The sequence below is a fragment of the Echinococcus granulosus genome, assembly GCF_000524195.1.
Source record: "Echinococcus granulosus chromosome Unknown EG_S00016, whole genome shotgun sequence".
NCBI lineage: Eukaryota > Metazoa > Platyhelminthes > Cestoda > Cyclophyllidea > Taeniidae > Echinococcus > Echinococcus granulosus.
Window position 1 is genome coordinate 819,542 of NW_020170396.1, and position 18,061 is coordinate 837,602.

General features: G+C 44.8%; 3 protein-coding genes across 3 annotated transcripts in view; all 3 read right to left on the minus strand. All coding sequences in view use genetic code 11, as the record gives it.

Annotated features, from left to right (window-relative positions):
* EGR_03219 (Heterogeneous nuclear ribonucleoprotein L) overlaps nt 1-8,012 on the minus strand; it is a gene marked incomplete at both ends in the record, with an annotated part of 10,619 nt that extends 2,607 nt beyond the window's left edge. Inside the window, 4 exons of the mRNA XM_024492468.1 lie at nt 4,706-4,944; nt 6,457-6,613; nt 6,791-7,510; nt 7,798-8,012. Coding sequence (XP_024353142.1) covers nt 4,706-4,944; nt 6,457-6,613; nt 6,791-7,510; nt 7,798-8,012 — 1,331 coding nt within the window. The remainder of the gene's footprint in view (nt 1-4,705; nt 4,945-6,456; nt 6,614-6,790; nt 7,511-7,797) is intronic.
* A 3,645-nt stretch (nt 8,013-11,657) lies between these two features.
* Nucleotides 11,658-13,379, minus strand: EGR_03220 (hypothetical protein; the record flags this gene model as incomplete). Its single annotated transcript, XM_024492469.1, has 1 exon — nt 11,658-13,379. The coding sequence occupies one exon, from the start codon at nt 13,377-13,379 to the stop codon at nt 11,658-11,660; it is 1,722 nt and encodes a 573-aa protein (XP_024353143.1).
* Nucleotides 13,380-16,250: 2,871 nt separating this feature from the next.
* On the minus strand, nt 16,251-17,818 carry EGR_03221 (Adenylosuccinate synthetase isozyme; the record flags this gene model as incomplete). Its single annotated transcript, XM_024492470.1, has 6 exons — nt 16,251-16,520; nt 16,591-16,808; nt 16,883-17,123; nt 17,191-17,505; nt 17,566-17,663; nt 17,698-17,818. 6 exons carry the CDS (start codon nt 17,816-17,818, stop codon nt 16,251-16,253), a joined length of 1,263 nt encoding a protein of 420 aa, XP_024353144.1.
* Nucleotides 17,819-18,061: the final 243 nt, after the last annotated feature.

The window sequence follows — 18,061 nt, forward strand, 5'->3', positions numbered from 1 at the left end:
AGCTTTGGAGCTGACGTAAGCTCGGTGTGTAGGTCAGACAAGTTCAGCCGACAGTGTGGTGGTGTGCAGGCCGGTTGAGCATAGCGAAAAACTAGTAGAGAAAGTCTGACGTATTTTTGCGTTTTACGATATGTACCTATTAACAATTGCGTGGATTTTACAAGTCCCAAGATGCTACTGTTGGGGGCTATATCCAAAACCGCACAAACTCTTTTAATCACTTTACATCTCTAAGTTAACGAGGCTTTAAGGCTTTGCTACTAAAATTTCCTGCTAAAATAAATGGAGCCTTGGACGACTGCAGCTAGACAACGAGAGGGTTTGCTTCCGCTCTAGATGGAACTAAAAGGGGAGGGGGGATAAATGCAGAAAACAACGCATAAAAGAATGTAGCACTTCTTATGGGGCCCTGGAATGTCAAGAGAATGCGGACATGCCGCATTCCTCGGGGGTTATGTTTTCGATTTGCAAGGGAGATCGCGGCCTTGAAACAGCCCATATTTAAGACATGGAGGGCTTGGATGTCTGAATGAACAGATAAATGGATGCATGCATGCATTGCAAGATGGCACTACTACCATCAACAGGGCGGACGTTTATGTTCACAATGCCGCTGTCTTCCCCCCCCGTCTTAATATCGGCACACCATCTCCATAATCTGTTTCGGGCGCCTGATTGGCACTTAAGAAATGTGCGACAGACTGCGTCGTTATCGTAAGGTTTTGTGCCTCCCTCAGGGTCTGATTTGGACGACAATGAGCCGGCCAGAGTGCGGTGGTGGCCCGAGATGGCTAACTCACCAATTGGATGAACACCTCGGATGTACGGCAGTCCCTGCACACAGGCAGACTTAGAGGCAGGATATAAGAGCGGGGAACGAACACGTGTAGAATTAGCGACTTTAGTTACCTTCATTATGTGTAAGGATATGCGTACGAGAGGAGCACATTAGTATAACCAAAATGCAGAGGGGAGAAGAGGAGGCATACCCACAACTCCCTTTTTGCTTCGCCTAGTATGGCATATTTGAATCTTTTGCGATAGGGGAAGGGACAATAACACATGATGAGGGCAGAAGTACAGTAGAGGTCAAAATTGGTCCAAAGGGATGAAAAGAAAAGAACAGTGCGAAAGAATTTGCGTCCCAGCCAATGGTCAGGGTACACTGTTGGAAAATGGAGGTCCCCTTGAAGTTATGCCTGCCTGTATGTAGAGTAACTCAAACGCAGCAACTAAACGCTACAGGAAAGACCTTTCGGTAATGTCCTCAAGCAAGTGACCTTTTGCAACTGACTGATAGTATCACAACCTGTCCTTAAAATGGCCCTAAAGAGAGAAGCACACGTCGACATGGTAAATAGGCAAGTGCATGTCATTACATTCGAGGTAGTACGAGAACACGGCACCGTGTAATGTATGGCCCAGAGCCATGAAAATCACGAAGTGTGCGGGCGTTAATAAATTCGAATTCGGGACATCAACAATCGTGCAATAAATAGGATGATTCACGCGTTTACACCACCGATTCGTGTGCCATGGAGATGGCGAGAAACGCGACTGATACGGCAGACGTGCAAATACGCAGTACAACTTGATTGCATCCACAACTGTTACCCGATGAAAAGATCGTTTATTTTGCCGCCTGTACCGCCACCAGCCATCACCACACATTAACTGGGTGTGATTTAATGCCGAATCGAGCGTTCATCACCATTGCAGGTAAATTTGGGTTAAACAATGCAAGAAGAAATTATGATTATTTCAACCAAAGAACTAGCAACGTCAAATCGCCTAAAACAAGCCTCTGCCACTAGTGACTTACGAGAAAGAAAGCTCAGCCGTGGAACAAGATAGATGACATGCATTTTGTCAAACCAACTCCATAAATAGCAAGTCGAGTCAAGCTTTTTTTGAAAAAAGAAAATGAACTAGCATAGAAACATAAGCTCTGATAAAATGTCTCATGTTTCGTCGGCGGTTGAGCTGTTTGCCCATTAAAAAGCAAGATGGCAGCAACCACAAGACTTTCTTAAGCTTTTTCAATGTCTGGCATGCGCACACACACACAAAAGCCGCGATTTTCGCGTAAAAATTTGGGCGGTTTTCTGCATTGATGATCCATCAGGATCATTATTAGTAAAACCCAGCTCCGCCTCCTGCCGTAGTATGATCCTGGCAAAGACATTCCCCCGCGGCATCACAATGCCATACTACGGAGTCCAACCGTGCGAGGCTGTACTTTACCTTATCGGGCACTCTTTTGTCACAAATTTCGGACCATGACTTCTACCAACTAGGTACGTATAAGTGCAGGAGAGCTGTAGCAGCTGACCGCGCAAAACACGAAACCATAGCGAATTGTTTACCTTGGAGACTAGGATGCAGCAACAATAGCGGTGGTGAAAGTCATGGCGCCAACTGTGACCCACAGACCTCGGTCACAAAAAGGGGTAGCAAGGAGTGAGATAGCGTCGACAAAGGCCTCACATCTATCCGTCTATCATAACCACTGAATGTGCAATGAGAAATTTCAACCATTAATCATGTGGTACTTGATCCCGTAGGGCATATGAGCAGAGGCAGCAACTATGACTGCTGCCAATTTTCCTTATTAGCAAGTCCATCAAGGGAGAACACAGCTTGACGCTCCCGGCGGAAAAAGACACTTTTGACGTTGAAAACCATTCAATTTTGAGGCTCACACACAGCGAATGAAGAGGTGTAAACAAAAGGCAACACAATGTAAAAGTGGGTGAGTGCTCGTTCGTGCACACTATGGTAGAGATAATGCGAAATCGCCACCAAAGGCTGCAAGTTTGACAAATCAACCAACCGACGAATCACTTGAGAGAGTTTTAGGATATACTCCATGTTTCTGAATGGATGTGCGCGTGCGTATGTGTGCGTACGTACCCGAACCGACTAGATAACTACTGTCGAGCATGTTAATGAGGTTTCTTGCTAATTTTTTAAAAAAGGAGGAATTCGGTAACACATTAACAAGGCGGCCTTGTACTTATTCTCACTTCTGGAGGAAGGTACGGCAACAGCAACTGCAGATGAAAAACGTGGGTAGTGAAAATTAGTAGTAAAGGCTAAATTATAATGAATCACGCAAACACGAGGGTGTGCACACACTGTTGAAGGACTATTTTGTTAAAAAAAATTGCACACATACTTGCGCAGATGCACGCTAGGTGGGGTGAAAGACGGAAGCGCACAGTTCCTAAAGCGAGAAGGGGCTGAGAGAGTGGAATAAGGTGGGACGAGGTCGTGTGTGTGCATGTGTATCACGGAAGTGGCAGTAAAAAACTACCAGAACAACGACAATGAAGACGGCTAGGGATATGAAAAATTTAGCCTCTTGGATTCACCGTGACGCAAAGCCTAGCCAGTACAATTTGTCTGCTATCGGGAGCGGACAGAAAATTCCCTATCAAGCTTTTCACTAGAAAAAAGACTATCATCTGGACAATAAATAACAGCGATGTGCCAAGGGTGCAAGCAGGAGGGAGTCCAAAAAGAGGGTTGAAAAAACCGAAATGAGAGTGGCTGAGATCTTTGATCGAGTAAGAATAGAATGTTCCCTTTACTTGAACTAAAAATTAATATGGTGACATTGTCATTCGACAACAGCAGTTACACTGAGATGTTTGTACCGGTATCAGTCATAGACGCACCTGCACAAACACACACACACAATTGCGTGAGCCGTCGCCATGGAAGTCGACGCGAAAACAACAGCACAAATGCGAGCGGACAAGTCGAAAATGCGGAAAATCGATTTGTCAGACGACGTGGCAGACTAGCGTGATCCCATCAAGGAAACCAAGGGCGATGAGTGGCAAAATTGCACTGGCATTGTGCCAACCCTTCTTTTCTGGGTAATGTCAGTAGACAGCCCAGTATCTAAGTGCAAGTGATTAGTGTAGTAGAATGACAAGTGCCAGTGTTGGCACATTAGCTCAAAACAATGCGGCATTTAGTAATCGGCACAAAAGATAGCAAAGCACGTGAACAACTTTTTAATAACTCGATAATTTTCATCAGTTTCGTTCACACGGTGACCGAGTTAGCCACAGACAAGGAGAGGTTTCTATGGGGCTGAATATGGTCTCTAGGGTTGTTAACTTCTTCGTTGGTTTTTCAAGCAATCAACATTCATCTTTTGAGGCAAAAGCATTCTAGGCTTTTACTAGGCCTAGTTGCCTTAAAAACAAACACCAATTTTGTGTCCAAAGCGTTCACACTTCAAACACCAAACCGCGTTTACAAAGGAGAGCTGACTTGAATGTATCGTGAATCTTTAAATGGTGTACTGTTTGAAAAGGAATGTAGTGATAAGACAGGCACCAATCAGACTGAAATTACACGGAAATTTCACAGAGAACACAATCACAGCTTTTTATACCACATGAACGCATGATAAACCAAGTGCGTGTCTGTGAGTAGGTGTGTTAAGAAAGCAGTTAAAGTATGGGCTTCGATTACAGATGATACAATCAGCAGTAGCCAAAACCTCCTTGCATGGCTAACCGCCTCTCACTGAGTGGTCCCGTAAACCAGGATAAAAAACCAAAGACCTCACAGCGCTAATGGATAGCGCATACAAATAACGAAACCATGAAAGCCGACGGCTTATCCTCCTGAAAATAGGAAGTGGTGATGAAGATGCATGAAGGGGAAGAGATAGTGGTGTACGTACTTGGGGACAGAGACCCCAGCGTGGGCAAAGACCTCCTGAAGTTGTGAAGAGCTAATGCCAGGAGGGCAGTTCCAGAAGTGGAGCATGCGCGAGGGAGGGTAGACGCGATTTTTCGCGGCACTGTCGTGGGTGTACCGGTTGTTCCGGGAGCCTGTGAAGTCTTTGAATGAGGGACTGCCATCAGGCAGTATGTAGGGCTGACTGACCTCGACTATGTGCTGTTGTCGGCTCAGCTGACCCTGTCAATGGATGAATGAATGAGGTGATGCATATCGAGGTAGAGGGGCGTGAAAAAGTCCACGATGTATGACCAGTGGGTTCGGTTTGATGCCTTGATGGGTGTGCTATTGCAGTGGATTACACGACCAGGGCATAAAATACCCCTGTCGGAACGAACGCTGCAACGGAGGCAGAAGCTGTGGCTGAAGGAAAACTACACCATAGTTTCAGATCGAGGAAGTACGAGGTAACCATAAAATACGCATTTGTTCAAAAAAGGTCATCTCACACAGTCGCAGATTGGGTTTAACCCGAAAAGTGGGACGCGCGAAAAAGCACACACGTGTGTGAATGGGAGTGCAAAGTTCACTGCTACCGCTTCAGACATTGATCACCCACCTAATCAAGCTGTCGAGTCACCTCATCGACTGACTGTAGCAAAAGCAGCCCTGGTAGTAGGAGCACCCTAACAACGAGATCGACAATAATATCCTGGTCTTAATCAGCTATCCATTTCTGTCATGAAAAGTAGGTATAAGAAGTGACAACAAATGCCAATAGACCACATTGGAGACGATGAGCCGTACGACATTCATTGCTAATGTGAACTCCACTCTACTTTAAGGCCCGCACTGTCGGTACGTATAAACAAAACTGCCTCTAGAAATCAGGTAGCGAATGTGTTAGAGGAAATGGAGAGGTCTTCATTACTCAAAGGCAGTTAAAAAGCTTAATTACGGAAAGAATGACCGGTTGAAAAAACCGCCCTTTGGCCACTGGGAGAACAAAAAAAATTCTAAGGCAGTAAAAAGTGAGCGCACGATTCTGTTCATAGCATCCTAACATAGCCAGCATGATACAAGTATATGCATAGCAAAAACACACTCCACTGCAGCTATGAGACTGGACAACATACCAACTCTACAAATGCATTTATGTCCTTTTCAAACAACTTGAGGGTGCGTTTGCAATAGAAACTGTCCCACTACTAGACGATGTGCATCGCAAATACGCACACATGCTTGGGAGCCTTTCCTCTTCATTAACCGCGCACTTTCGACATGAAAATATGTGCCCATTCTCCTCGAATCCCACAGCACCCAAACAAAGAATGAGCAATTGCCTTGGTGAACACTACTGTAAAGTTTGGCATGGCATTGGCAGAGAGAAAGTTTGATAAGAAGAAATTACGGGTATAAGGTAATACCTGAAAGTGTGTAATACTAATTTAAAATTGCACACCAAACCAGAGAGTTGAACTCTCGAAACCTTTAAGGAAGTAAGAATGTAAAGCATTTCACTGACAATCAATCCAACCTCGGTGCATCAGAAAAAAGGATCACAAAAAATGTCGGTGCAAGGAGGTTGACGAGCGATTCGGGGGAGAGGGCGTAACGAAGACCGCCACGACCCAGTAAACAGCGCATAATCTTTTTCCACATACTTATGGAAGCAAATCGACCCACCTGAATTAAAAAAGGCATATCCCTTAAGATAATTCACCATTGCATGACTGAGAGAGGAAGGCTTACGCTGAGTCGTTTTCCAGCGAATGAAATCATCGGTAGGTTGACGAGGGCACCGTTAGCGTTGGCGATTCCGTGCAATTCAACCATCGCCGTTCCCTCCTTCGAGCGAAGGAATTTTATTGGACCGACGTCTCCGTAAAGGCAGAAGAGATTGAACAATCTAAAAGCACAAAACAAGTTCAGTAAAAAGAAATTCCAAATGGGTATGAGATTAGAGGAAAAACCCACTGAGAAATTTATCACGACAATCCCTATAACAAAACCAGAGACGAGTACGAGCAGTGGTAATAAACACTTCAACGGGTGGGTGGCTCAAGTTTGTAGAAAAGAAACGCACCTGTCACAATTGGCATGAGCCATATTCAAATTGTAGACCATAATGACGGGAGTGGCAGATCTATCGTTCATGTCAGAGTAACCACCACCGAAAACGCCCTGTTGTTGTTGTTGCTGTCCTGCAGCTACCATTGCGAGTGCGCTGATGACGGAGTTAGGTGAGACGGCCGCGAGGTTGCCAGGCAGGTAGGCATCAGCCCGCTTTCCTAACTCGCCATCGAATTTACCTAATAGAGAAGCGGCTGCTGCTGCAGCCACGGGTCTTCCCTGAACACCCATCCCAGTCTCATCCATTAGAGTAGGATTTTCATAGTCCCAACTATCAAGACAATTCCGTGTCACCTTCAATCGTGTCTGCTTTGCGTACTCGACCTTGAGAGAGCAACAGCCTGAGTAGATGTCCGCACCGTTGATATGACGCTTGGTTTCCCGGGCGTCTGCGACTGTAGCGAATTCAACCATGGCTTGAACACCGGTTTTGCGGAATATGACTATTCTCAACACTTTACCATGACGGTTAGTGACTTGATGAATAACATCTACTGTTATAGGATACTGAGCATTGTAGATTGTCAGAAGGAGAATGTTATTTTCCATAGGAGGTGGCCGATCACTTTGTATGGCACTGTCGTCAAGACGACCACGGAAAGTCAGCCGTTTCGAGGTGCTGTATGCCAATCGAAGACGCTGATTGTTGACCGTAAACGGATACTCGTTAGATCTATCAAAATAGTTTATTAACGTTAAAACGACATATTTAAGCACAGTGGCCAGCAAAGAATAGCCTGCCAAAACATAAATGGTATACACCCCTAGTAGCAGGAAAATCACTGCCATCAAAACTCGTAATGGTAAACGTTGAAGATGGTTAGCTTAAAATTAAAATTTAGGGACGAACGGTACCTATGCGCGTTACTTAGTAGTAGACTGAGTAAGGTCATAATCAATCGCGTAAAGCATAGGGGATACAACCGAATAACATGAGACATGGAAGAGACAAGCAACTACCTTTGAATTACACGATCAGCATCGTTCTGGTCTTCGAACTCTACAAGAGCTTGCCGCTTGTTGGGCAGCATGATGATCTCAACTATGCGACCATATTTGTCAAATAACTTTTCCAAATCGATTTCTAGTGTATGTTCCGGCAAGTCAGTAATGTGAATAACAGGAGATGGCTCGATGTCACCCCATTCTTCTGGACGGTTGCGCTTACGACTCATGTCTACACACAAATCCACCAATCACGCCAATTCCAATAAACCGCTGCGACTATACAAAAATTTGATTGGGTCGTGGAAATGCATTTGGAAGTAGCTAATTAAAACTACTGCAGCATTCATATCCCATATTATACTGCCTTCAGATTCTCACGATTCTAATGGATCAGACGAATAACATCTCGTTTTTAAGATGATCGAGTGGTAACTTAATTAGATATGCCCCTCTTAGGGGCAATTGCACCCGCATCACCTTGTGAATAATAAAACAACGTTACAAACCCCATGACCAACTGCAACGGTTTCTGTGCCCCTTCCCCTTTCCCTCAAATTTTACACCCTTGTAACATGAAGAATGCGTAGAGGAATGCGTCTTTTACTTTAATAGTGACATGGGGTTTACATACTGTGATGGTTTAAAAGAATTGGTGTTTATTCCCTCCTCAGGAGTTAAACGTTTCCACCATGTCACTTGGTTGGCGCAAACTGACCTCCTAACCGCCTTAAGTACTTCTATTATAGTCCAACTTTTGTGCCATGACATTACGTTGGCTGAAACCGACTGTAGAAATACGGCTTCATTTCAAAGCTTTTGAGACTAATTCCTTCTCTACTTTCTTCTGGCCTATAACAATTACAATTTCCAAAGCAAGCTTCTTAAAAGATTTTTAGCTCATGCGATTGTAGCGTCTATTCTTCAACGTAATTTATGCCACTGCTTTACCCATGTTTTCACAAAATGGCTTTTCCATTAAAGGTCATAATATGCAGCCATTGTCTTATTTGCTATCTGGTTATCTAGGATTTGTAATTTGTTATGTCAACCCCTCAAGTAGCTCTTCTGGGCTAGGCTTCCAAATGGGAGTTCTGCATGCAGAGACTCTAGAGACCACGTGGTTAAGCACACACCTAATGTCCCTACTCCTTGTCATAGCGAAACTTGGGTTCATACAACCCTATTTTTACGACCTTTTGATGTCTTGGTAATCATAGCAAAGTTAAGTCTGCGTAAAAGTAAAGTCGACATGCGATCGATTTTGCTTGATGGGATCGTAAACGGAACGTATTCAAATTTGTCTCTAAAAATGGGACGTCATGACACCTTAACTTTGTAATTTTGGGGTCTGTGCGGACCGTATCACGTAACTACAGCCGATTCCAAATAAAGGGACATATATTAAGCAAAGTATCGCATGCCTTTTCCCGTAGTTTTAAAGTCGGATAGTTTCGATAATCGCACTTGGAAACGCAAGGGGGTGCGAAGTGTAACCTCAATTGATGGATTAGGTGCTTAAATGCGCATGTTTTACGTTAAAGTAAGCAAAAAAGTCATCTTAACCCTAATTACTACAAAACTTAAAAACCAGCTATGGCTGTTCAAAGTTGATCACGTGGTTGATGCGCCTGCTCAGCCTTTAACGCCCTCTTAATACCTTGCCAAAAATGTGCTTTCGCATAAAAATGGACGGAATAAGGTTTGAATGACCTCCTTTGTCAGATTGCTGTTGTTACCAATGCTTGCAACAGAAAAGTTCACCTTCCTCCCTGGAATTGTAGTAATATAGGGGCTTCTATTTGGTGTACTACTTCAAAGTTACTTGGATTGAGAGGCAAGTTTTACGAAGATCTACTCAAAAATCGTAATCGGTGACTGACAGGGCTATTAACAGGATTGACTCCTAGTAAGGGCTTGAGGCTGGGAGTCACAATAACCTGAGAGCCTTGTAAAGTCCTTCTTTCTGGCCTCTCGCCTTGAAGGTCAGCCAAACGCCCAACTAACACCACTAACACCCTATCATCGGCTGTGATTGCTACTGAATGGAATATGACATGAAACATCAAGTCTTGAAGCGCCAGCCAGCGGTAACCACATCAGTGGGAATGTGACAGCACAAACCCAAGTTGGATACTTTGGTCGCCTTCAATAAACTCGAACGTCGCACCACAATGATACGGCATCCTGCAGTATGAAGTTCTTGGTAAAATGGTTGCTACTTTGCATTTAGCGACACCTCTGTTTCAACGAGATTCAACTGCTTCAGAACTTTATGCTATTTTCAGCTTTCCAACGACGAATAAAGTGAGGCATCGGAATGCACTTTTCAATTTTCCGATTTGGTACATTTCCTTCTAAAATTTCATGTGAATTTAAGTGAACCCTCAATTAGCAGTTCTGGGGCATTTTACAAAGTTTCAACGCTATCACAATGCACTGCCTCGATGTCATGGGAACGCGAAATCTGGAGTGATGGGAGTCAGACATACTGCTGATATTATGGTCAATAAGTGAGGTCAGTCAAATTTTCTAAGCAGTCTTGTTTGTAGAAGGGTAATGAATACGACACGACCAAAGGAGGAAGTCATGACTTCACGCTACTCAATTTAATCGATTGCGAGTACCCAGGAGACCTCCAGTCTGCATAAAAGGCGACAAGAGGAGACACCCATCCGATGAGGATCAGCCCAAAATAGAAACTGAGGGGGGCTGTAGAAACAGCACCGATTGGGACCTTAACGATGACAGTGAAGCCTGAATGGACAGATTAACAAATAGTGAATTCGTTTCAAAGGAAAGTGAAACCAGTAGCTCTCTCTTTCAATTCTGGCACTCCGCCTGCACAGACTCTAAATTGATAAGCACAGGTTATTAGCATTACCATTCTTCTTCCATTTAGCACTTTCTTCCACCTTTTCAAAGCGCTTTGGACAACACTAGTTCCCTTTTTCATCGTTTCATCGACGCTAAGCACTATTCATAGTTGGTTTTTTTCTATTTTCTACTGCTGTGGAGGGTTGAAATGGGAGGAGATTGCTGCATAAATTCCACTGCCAAACAGTACATCTTACCTTGAAACGAAATGATTTGCATAAAAAACTTCATTCTGCAGAGGACTTCGGGGAAATCCAACACCCTTGCAACCCGAAAGTCTTGGAGACTACTTCACCGTCACTGCCACGCAGATTCTACCACTATTCTAACACGACGTCAGTTGTTAGTATTATCGTTTCACACTCCAATTAGCTTCCATCTCCTTTAAATTGGAGCGGCATACATAAATGATGCTGGCAGCGAGCTTGTCAGCAATGTTTGGCGCCAAAAATTGGAGACCTAAATGGCAGTCTGGTCTCAGCTTTCCTCGTAAAATAAGTTCGTATCACGAAGCTGTGTCCTCCTCATAAGCACTTGGCTTAATCCATCCCGGTCTTGCAGCAGGAGCATGCAAAACGAATCAGGATGGATTGCGGATCTCCTCTACTGAATAACTACTTGGCTTAACTTCAGGTGCAAACAGTAACTGTCAAAAATGTTACTGTACTCTCTCCGTGTTTCAGTCTAAACAAAGTGTCACAGCGAAGAGTGGATCACTGTCTCTTTATGGACCAGAAATACTGCCACATAATTGGAGGCAAGCATACATGCGTACGTCAGAAGGGCTAATTTTTGTCAAGGACGGAAACAGTGAACACCGTGCATTTAGCGTCTACAAGACCCTCCTAGGCGTCTGATGAAAACGAATAGGCGAAGGTGGTAGAGAGGGAACTCAGCACAATCATATGTGGGGACAAATAAAACTTGCAAATTGACACAAACTAGTCATTCTTTTACAGAAACAACCAACCTTCCCTCTCTCACCCTTTACTGCAAAGTCACAAGTTTCTGCGACGCGATCGTCTTCTTCTAGGTCCTCGAAAAGGTATCCTTTCTACAGGAGTGGATAGAGGTGGTCTGATGTGGTCTACTTCTACGGTTGCTGGATATCTGGGAAAGTTGCCACTAAGAAATTCCGAGTAGTTTGGTGGTGGCGGTTGAAGTACTGAACTTCCCTCCCCACCCGCCGCCTCTGGTGTCAGCGGTGGTTGAGTCGTAGGTCGAAATCGCACGATTTGGAAGCCAGAACTCACCAGGGCTCTGGTTCGAGAGACTGTACGTCTCAACGCGACTCGCAGTTCAACTCCAAGATCAATTCGATGAATAGTTCTACGGAGATGCTGTGGCAGGGGTTTAACTCTCGGCGAAGTGCCACCATGTCCTCCGCCTGGACGGGAGGTGAAGGAACTCTGGAGGCTCTGAATCTTCTGTATAACTCCTTCTGGTGCCACACCAACTTCCTCATTCACATCTGAATACGAGGGTGGTAGCTGATGGCCGGATTCAGCAACAACCACGGATTTCTGACGCCGCCACTGGAAGCGGCGTTTAGACCGTCGGGCGAAAAGATTCGTCTTATCAGCTTGTTCCACACTGGCGTAGGTTGGTGGGCTCAGAGGTATCTCGAAATCAGCACTGCTGATAGAGTTTTGACGGAACATGGGTGGTCTTCCTACTACTCTTTGACGCCATCGGCTAGGCAGACAACAGCATCCATAGCGAAGACATAGCGACTGAAGGCGCAAGTAACGGAGTGGTGAATAGCGCCTCAGCAATCCCACATAACTTATCAAAAATAGAAGTCCGACATTAATGACGCTGAAGAGGATAATTACTACCAAGAACCAGTTGACGGTGGGTGCATAACAGATGAGACTCCTCGAATACTCATCGGCGCTGCTTTGAGGGAGGGATGCAAATACTCTGTTGGCTAGCGCAGTGGGACCTCTGGGGCAGTTGACAACACCATCACAACTAAGGCGATAATCAATGCAATAGGCTACAAAACGATAGGTCAATTTTAATCCAAAGCGATCAGCGACCACCGGAGTTGTGCAAATAAGCCAGCCGGGATGAAACATTTCGTTGAGGTTAATCAGACTTATATCATAGGGGTTGCGGAGGTTTGTGTGAGATCCCCGAACCTGGAACTGTGTCAGCACACAAAGGTACGTCGGAGTGAGGGCAATATCCAAATAGAATTTGGCATCTCCACTTCTCTCTCCGATAAAATCATGAATCAGAAGCATATAAATGACAGTGGAATTCTTCGGCCAGGCTTGCGTATCCAGGTAGAAGTCACGCTTTACTGGGAACATCTTTGTGAGTCTTACAGTGGCGAGATGAACAGTCGGGTATGCGTTCCCTATGAATACTAGACTCGCTTCTCCACCCATGCCGGCAGTAATATTTAGTTGAGCTTGCTTTATGTACACAGTGACAAAATGAAACTGGGGATGTGTGGGGGCAGCAAAGGCAAAAGCACATGCGTGGGGATGTGTGGACTTTGTATGCGGTTGTCCGGTGAGTGGGATATCTTCGCCGCGTGTCTTGAGGGTATAGGCAGCTCCCGAGTACATAGGTCGGAGCTGAGTCCTGTGCGTTGGACTACTGATGCCGAAGCATGGCTCAATATCCACCGCCACGCTCTGGCAGGCGGTGGGCACTATGGAAACCGGGATCACGCAGAGGCTGAAAAGAACTGCTTTGATTAGGAGCATCGTAACTCTCCATAGGGCGGCATGACTGCTCCAGCAGTAGCATTACCATCGCCCCGTGAATGGAGGACCTCGCATACCTTCCGCCTGAAATCAATACCCTCCACGTGTCGCTGCAAAGTGATGAACTACCGATCTTGGGGTGACGACACAAAATTACCTGCCTTACTCTACAGTTTGATCGACATAACTTTTCTTAATAATAAATTACTTTTGCACTAGTGGTTACCTAAGCGAAATTGGTCCGGAATACCGGGTGGGTTGTCTCGACATTAAACTAGCAGATTCCCGCAATGACAATAGTCGCTCCCATTATCACAGGTTAATGAATTCCCCATCTACGTAGAAGTGTTGCCAGCTGTTGCATTCTTTGAAGCGTTCACAACGAATTAAGCGTAGAGGTGAGACGTTACTCCTTTCCATCAAAATGCTTTCCCTTTAATTATTGGTCATGAAGAAAGGGGGGAGAAACGAGAAGACCTTTTGTGTGATGCAATATGTCGTGACGTGTCGTGTCGTCGTGTCTTTTCAAAATTGGCAATGAGCGCAAATGTGCACGCGGATCGGCCCAGCAACATGACGGCAGAGGTTGCGCTGTTTGCACCGTGCAGGGCAGTTGCCGACCCTCAAAGCGTCTGTGCCCCACATTCCACAAAAGGTTTCATGGCCAAGCACATTGCGGCGTTTGGGAAAGTTGTAAAGATTGATTCTATCAAATTGTAGGCCTTTCAGACACGATGTGGCGTAGACACCGCCTTCCACGTCACGAACTGATAATTTCGGTCGCTGAAACTGTTAAAGTAGGTGTGACTACACCCAATAATATTAGCTCCTTCACGCTCCCCAGTCCATTGCTGTGGCATTAATGCATCATTAAAAATGCAGACATTAATGTAATTTTCTTCTGACAAGCGAAAATCAACACGATTTGTCAGTGCATGTAGATATACCCTAAGAACATCGGATCACCTACCCAGCTCTTTCTTCTGAAGTAAAACACTGGGTGACCACCGAGAAGCTGTGTATGCTGACGGAGACCACAAAAACAGAACAGAGGTGTGATAAACAAGCCACAGGGACCGTTAAGGCGTATATCCGTGTCAGGCGGTGTTTAATGTGACCGGAAAGTGGGGAGCTCGGACACTGGGTTGGCCTTTTCGCGCGGTGACAGTGAGGGCATTTTGTCTAGCAATGCATTGTCGGACACTGGTCGGTCTTTGCATTTGGGCGCTTCAAACCAGGCGACTTTCTAAGGCGTAATTTCCGGCAATTTGGTTGGTCCCTTAGCGGGACGGTTTGAAGTTACACCAGGAGAAACTGTTTACATTCGTCGCTGTAAGGATGATGGTTATGATTCGATCACAAACATGCATGATGTCGTAAAACCAAACAAATCCACCGTGTTGTTTTCGGTTTCGGGTTTCTGAAAAATGAGCATGCTTTCAAAAGAGGTTACTCTTCCCTTCATATAATAAGTCAGCTTGGCTTAATACTACCTTCTTGTTCATAAACCATGAAAGATCGTAGAGGTTTCCTTTTCTTACTCCATAGAGAGTCAACATGGCAAGGATCACCTAGAAATCAACCTCCAGAACTCTCAATCTACTAAATCATGTTGACATAAGAGACGGAATTTAGTTATTCAATAAGCATGATCAAAGAGTTCTCGTTACAGTCCCTCTATGGCCTTTTAGGGTGTGACAGTTCAAACAAACAAATGAATCACAACCAATTGCGCTAATAATTTGTTTATCCAGTTCTTTTAAATAACTGCCCAAACTCACTATAACAAATTGTCGAGAATGAACTGCGCAGGCTAGAAGGCGCCCAATGAATAGGTAAATAAATGAAAGGTAATTGACATTAATTAATAGGACCACCCATTAAACGCCAGCCCAGTGGACAACAATGCTTCCGGTGTGCATCTTTCACACCGTATCACTCATCAGCCAATCCCACTCCTGAACCTGAGCACAAAATGGTTTACGGAGAGGTGGGAGTGGTTATTTATGGCTCTTCTGTGGTCTGTCGCCACTCCAAGCGCGGATTTGGCTGGCGTCAACCCTATCTGACGACAAGTTGGCACGAGCACCACCCATCCTGGCGACACAGGACACCACTGCCTTGTGGAATGTTTACAAGGCTATTCAATGGTGCCCACCGTATGCCTATGTTAAATAGCAATGCCTATTTCATAGGCTCCATCTGATAGCGAAAATATGCTCAGTGTTTTAACATCACATCAGATTTAAATTTCACCACCAAAACTTGGTAAAAGGTGATTAGTAGTTTATGACACATTTCTATGGGTAGGCCTCGACTGCTTTAATGGCCTAAGATAAATATTAAATAGCTAGATTGCGTTGTAAACGGAGTACTATCCATTCAATGCTAGCTTATAAGATTTGCAGAGTCAAGCTGAACTAACTCCGAAGAATACACAGCGACACGAATGGAAATGAATTTACAGGAATGAAGAAATTTACCCCGCCCTTTATTCCATAAAAATACCAGGGAGCAGTCATTGCGATACCGGATGCCACTTATCATTCAAGCCGTCGCAGACCATAAAGTCCAAATAAACGCTCGCATCAGCACTTGACAGACGGTGCAGTATCTATTACTGGACCTAAAGGACCGTCATAAGCTCGAGGTCGAAACCTCCGGGCTGATTGCGAACAACAGCTCCGGTGTGAAAAAAACTGACCCCCTAGAGAACCTCGCAAAAAAACCCAAAACTCAGCCTCAGGTGGGTGAGGTAACAAAAGCGTCATTTTAAAATGCTTTCATTGAATCGGTCTGCATACGTGTGCCCACAAAAGAACGTGATTTTCGAAAGCACAATCATTACAAAAGAACGGCCACTAGAGGGAGTTAGGAGAGGGGCTTGGAGATTATGTCTTCGCGACCCTGTCCCACACCGATCCATCGAACATGAAAATCGCAGAGTCGTTCGATCGTTTCGACGTAATTACGAGCATTCTCTGGCATATCTTCATATTTCTTGATGCTCATCGTCCTGGTCTTCCATCCGGGTAACGTTTCATAGACCACTTCCACCCGTGACAAGAGCGAAAGATCAGAGGGGAAGCATTGAAGCACCTCGCCAGTAGTTGGATCAATATAGTCCTTCGCAATTTTAACCTACGAAAGATCCCCATAAGGCTTTCAAGAATGCGGGTAGGGAAAGTAGTGATAATCATGAGCGGCCTACCTCATCAAAATCGTCCAGAACATCGAGCTTGGTGAGCGCAATAGCAGTGAAGTTGTTTATCATGTGGGCGTAGCGCAGAACAACTGTATCTAGCCAGCCAACACGACGTTTCCTGCCCGTCGTGACGCCAAATTCATGACCAACTGTCTGCAGTTTTTCAGCCAATTCGCCAGTCAATTCAGTAGGGAACGCGCCGGATCCAACACGAGTTGTATAAGCTACATTTAAAAACAAAAGATTTTACTAACGATGCTAAGGCCGGCGCAGGTAAAGAGTGAATGGGGCTACCCACCCTTACAGACTCCAAAAACACTGCCGATGCGAGATGGAGGTAGACCCAGGCCAGTACATACACCGCCAACAGAACAGTTCGACGAGGTGACGTAGGGATAGGTGCCGAAGTCGATGTCCAGCATAGTGGACTGAGCACACTCAACGAGAAGACGGTGTGTATCGACCATCGCGAACTTATTCACCAAAAAAGCGATGTTCCTGACCATGGGCCTTAGGCGATCACGGTAACTAGACAGTTCCTTAAGTACACAGGTATGGAGTAAGTGAGGTAAAACATAAGGGGATTGACATTAAGAGATTACATACTTCTAGGGATCTTTTGACATCAACATTGAGAGTAGGATAATGTGACTTGTAAAAACCAACCAAAGATTCATATCGTTCACAAAAAATATTCCAATCGCCGACTAAATCAACAACACGCAGACCCCTCCTTGAAACCTTTGAAGCATAAGTCGGACCGATACCGCGTTTAGTGGTACCGATGATATAACGACCTCTCGCCTCCTCTTCCAACTCATCGACGCGACGATGAACATCGAAAACGAGATGTGCACTCTCAGAAATGCGTATACGACTCTCAACATCAGGAACACCTTGCTTTGTAAGGGTGTCAATTTCCTGAAATAGAATTAGTAGAACATTGGATCATGCCTTAAATAAGTCCTGGAGATAAATAACAACGCCATTGCCAATAACACACATTGTATCACTCCTGATAATGCCACTGGGAACAAGGTGGAAGAAATATTGCGTGTCATCGACAACAACGGTGTGTCCTAGATCCTGAAATACAAATAGATTCAAACATACCTGCATTGTTACCACCTTGGCATCGGCAGATAACATCACAACGAGCAGAAAGCATATCCACTATTTTTCCCTTTCCTTCATCACCCCACTGGGCACCGACAACAACGGAAACACCCGACATCAGGAGAATGCGAGGATAATTGTGAGACGGACACACGAAAAGAGCTAATGTTATAGCGCCCAATATAGCGCCAAAGATGCGGCCTAAACAACTAAAGTTTGCAATCAAAATTGTAAATATTTTCATTAATCCGTAAATGTTTCTCTTTGAAAATATTTTGTTTAAGCGTTTAAAATACAAAGTAACATTTTGAAAATGTCCTCACAGTAGATCGGTTTTCGTGCTCTGCGATGTAGTGCGTGT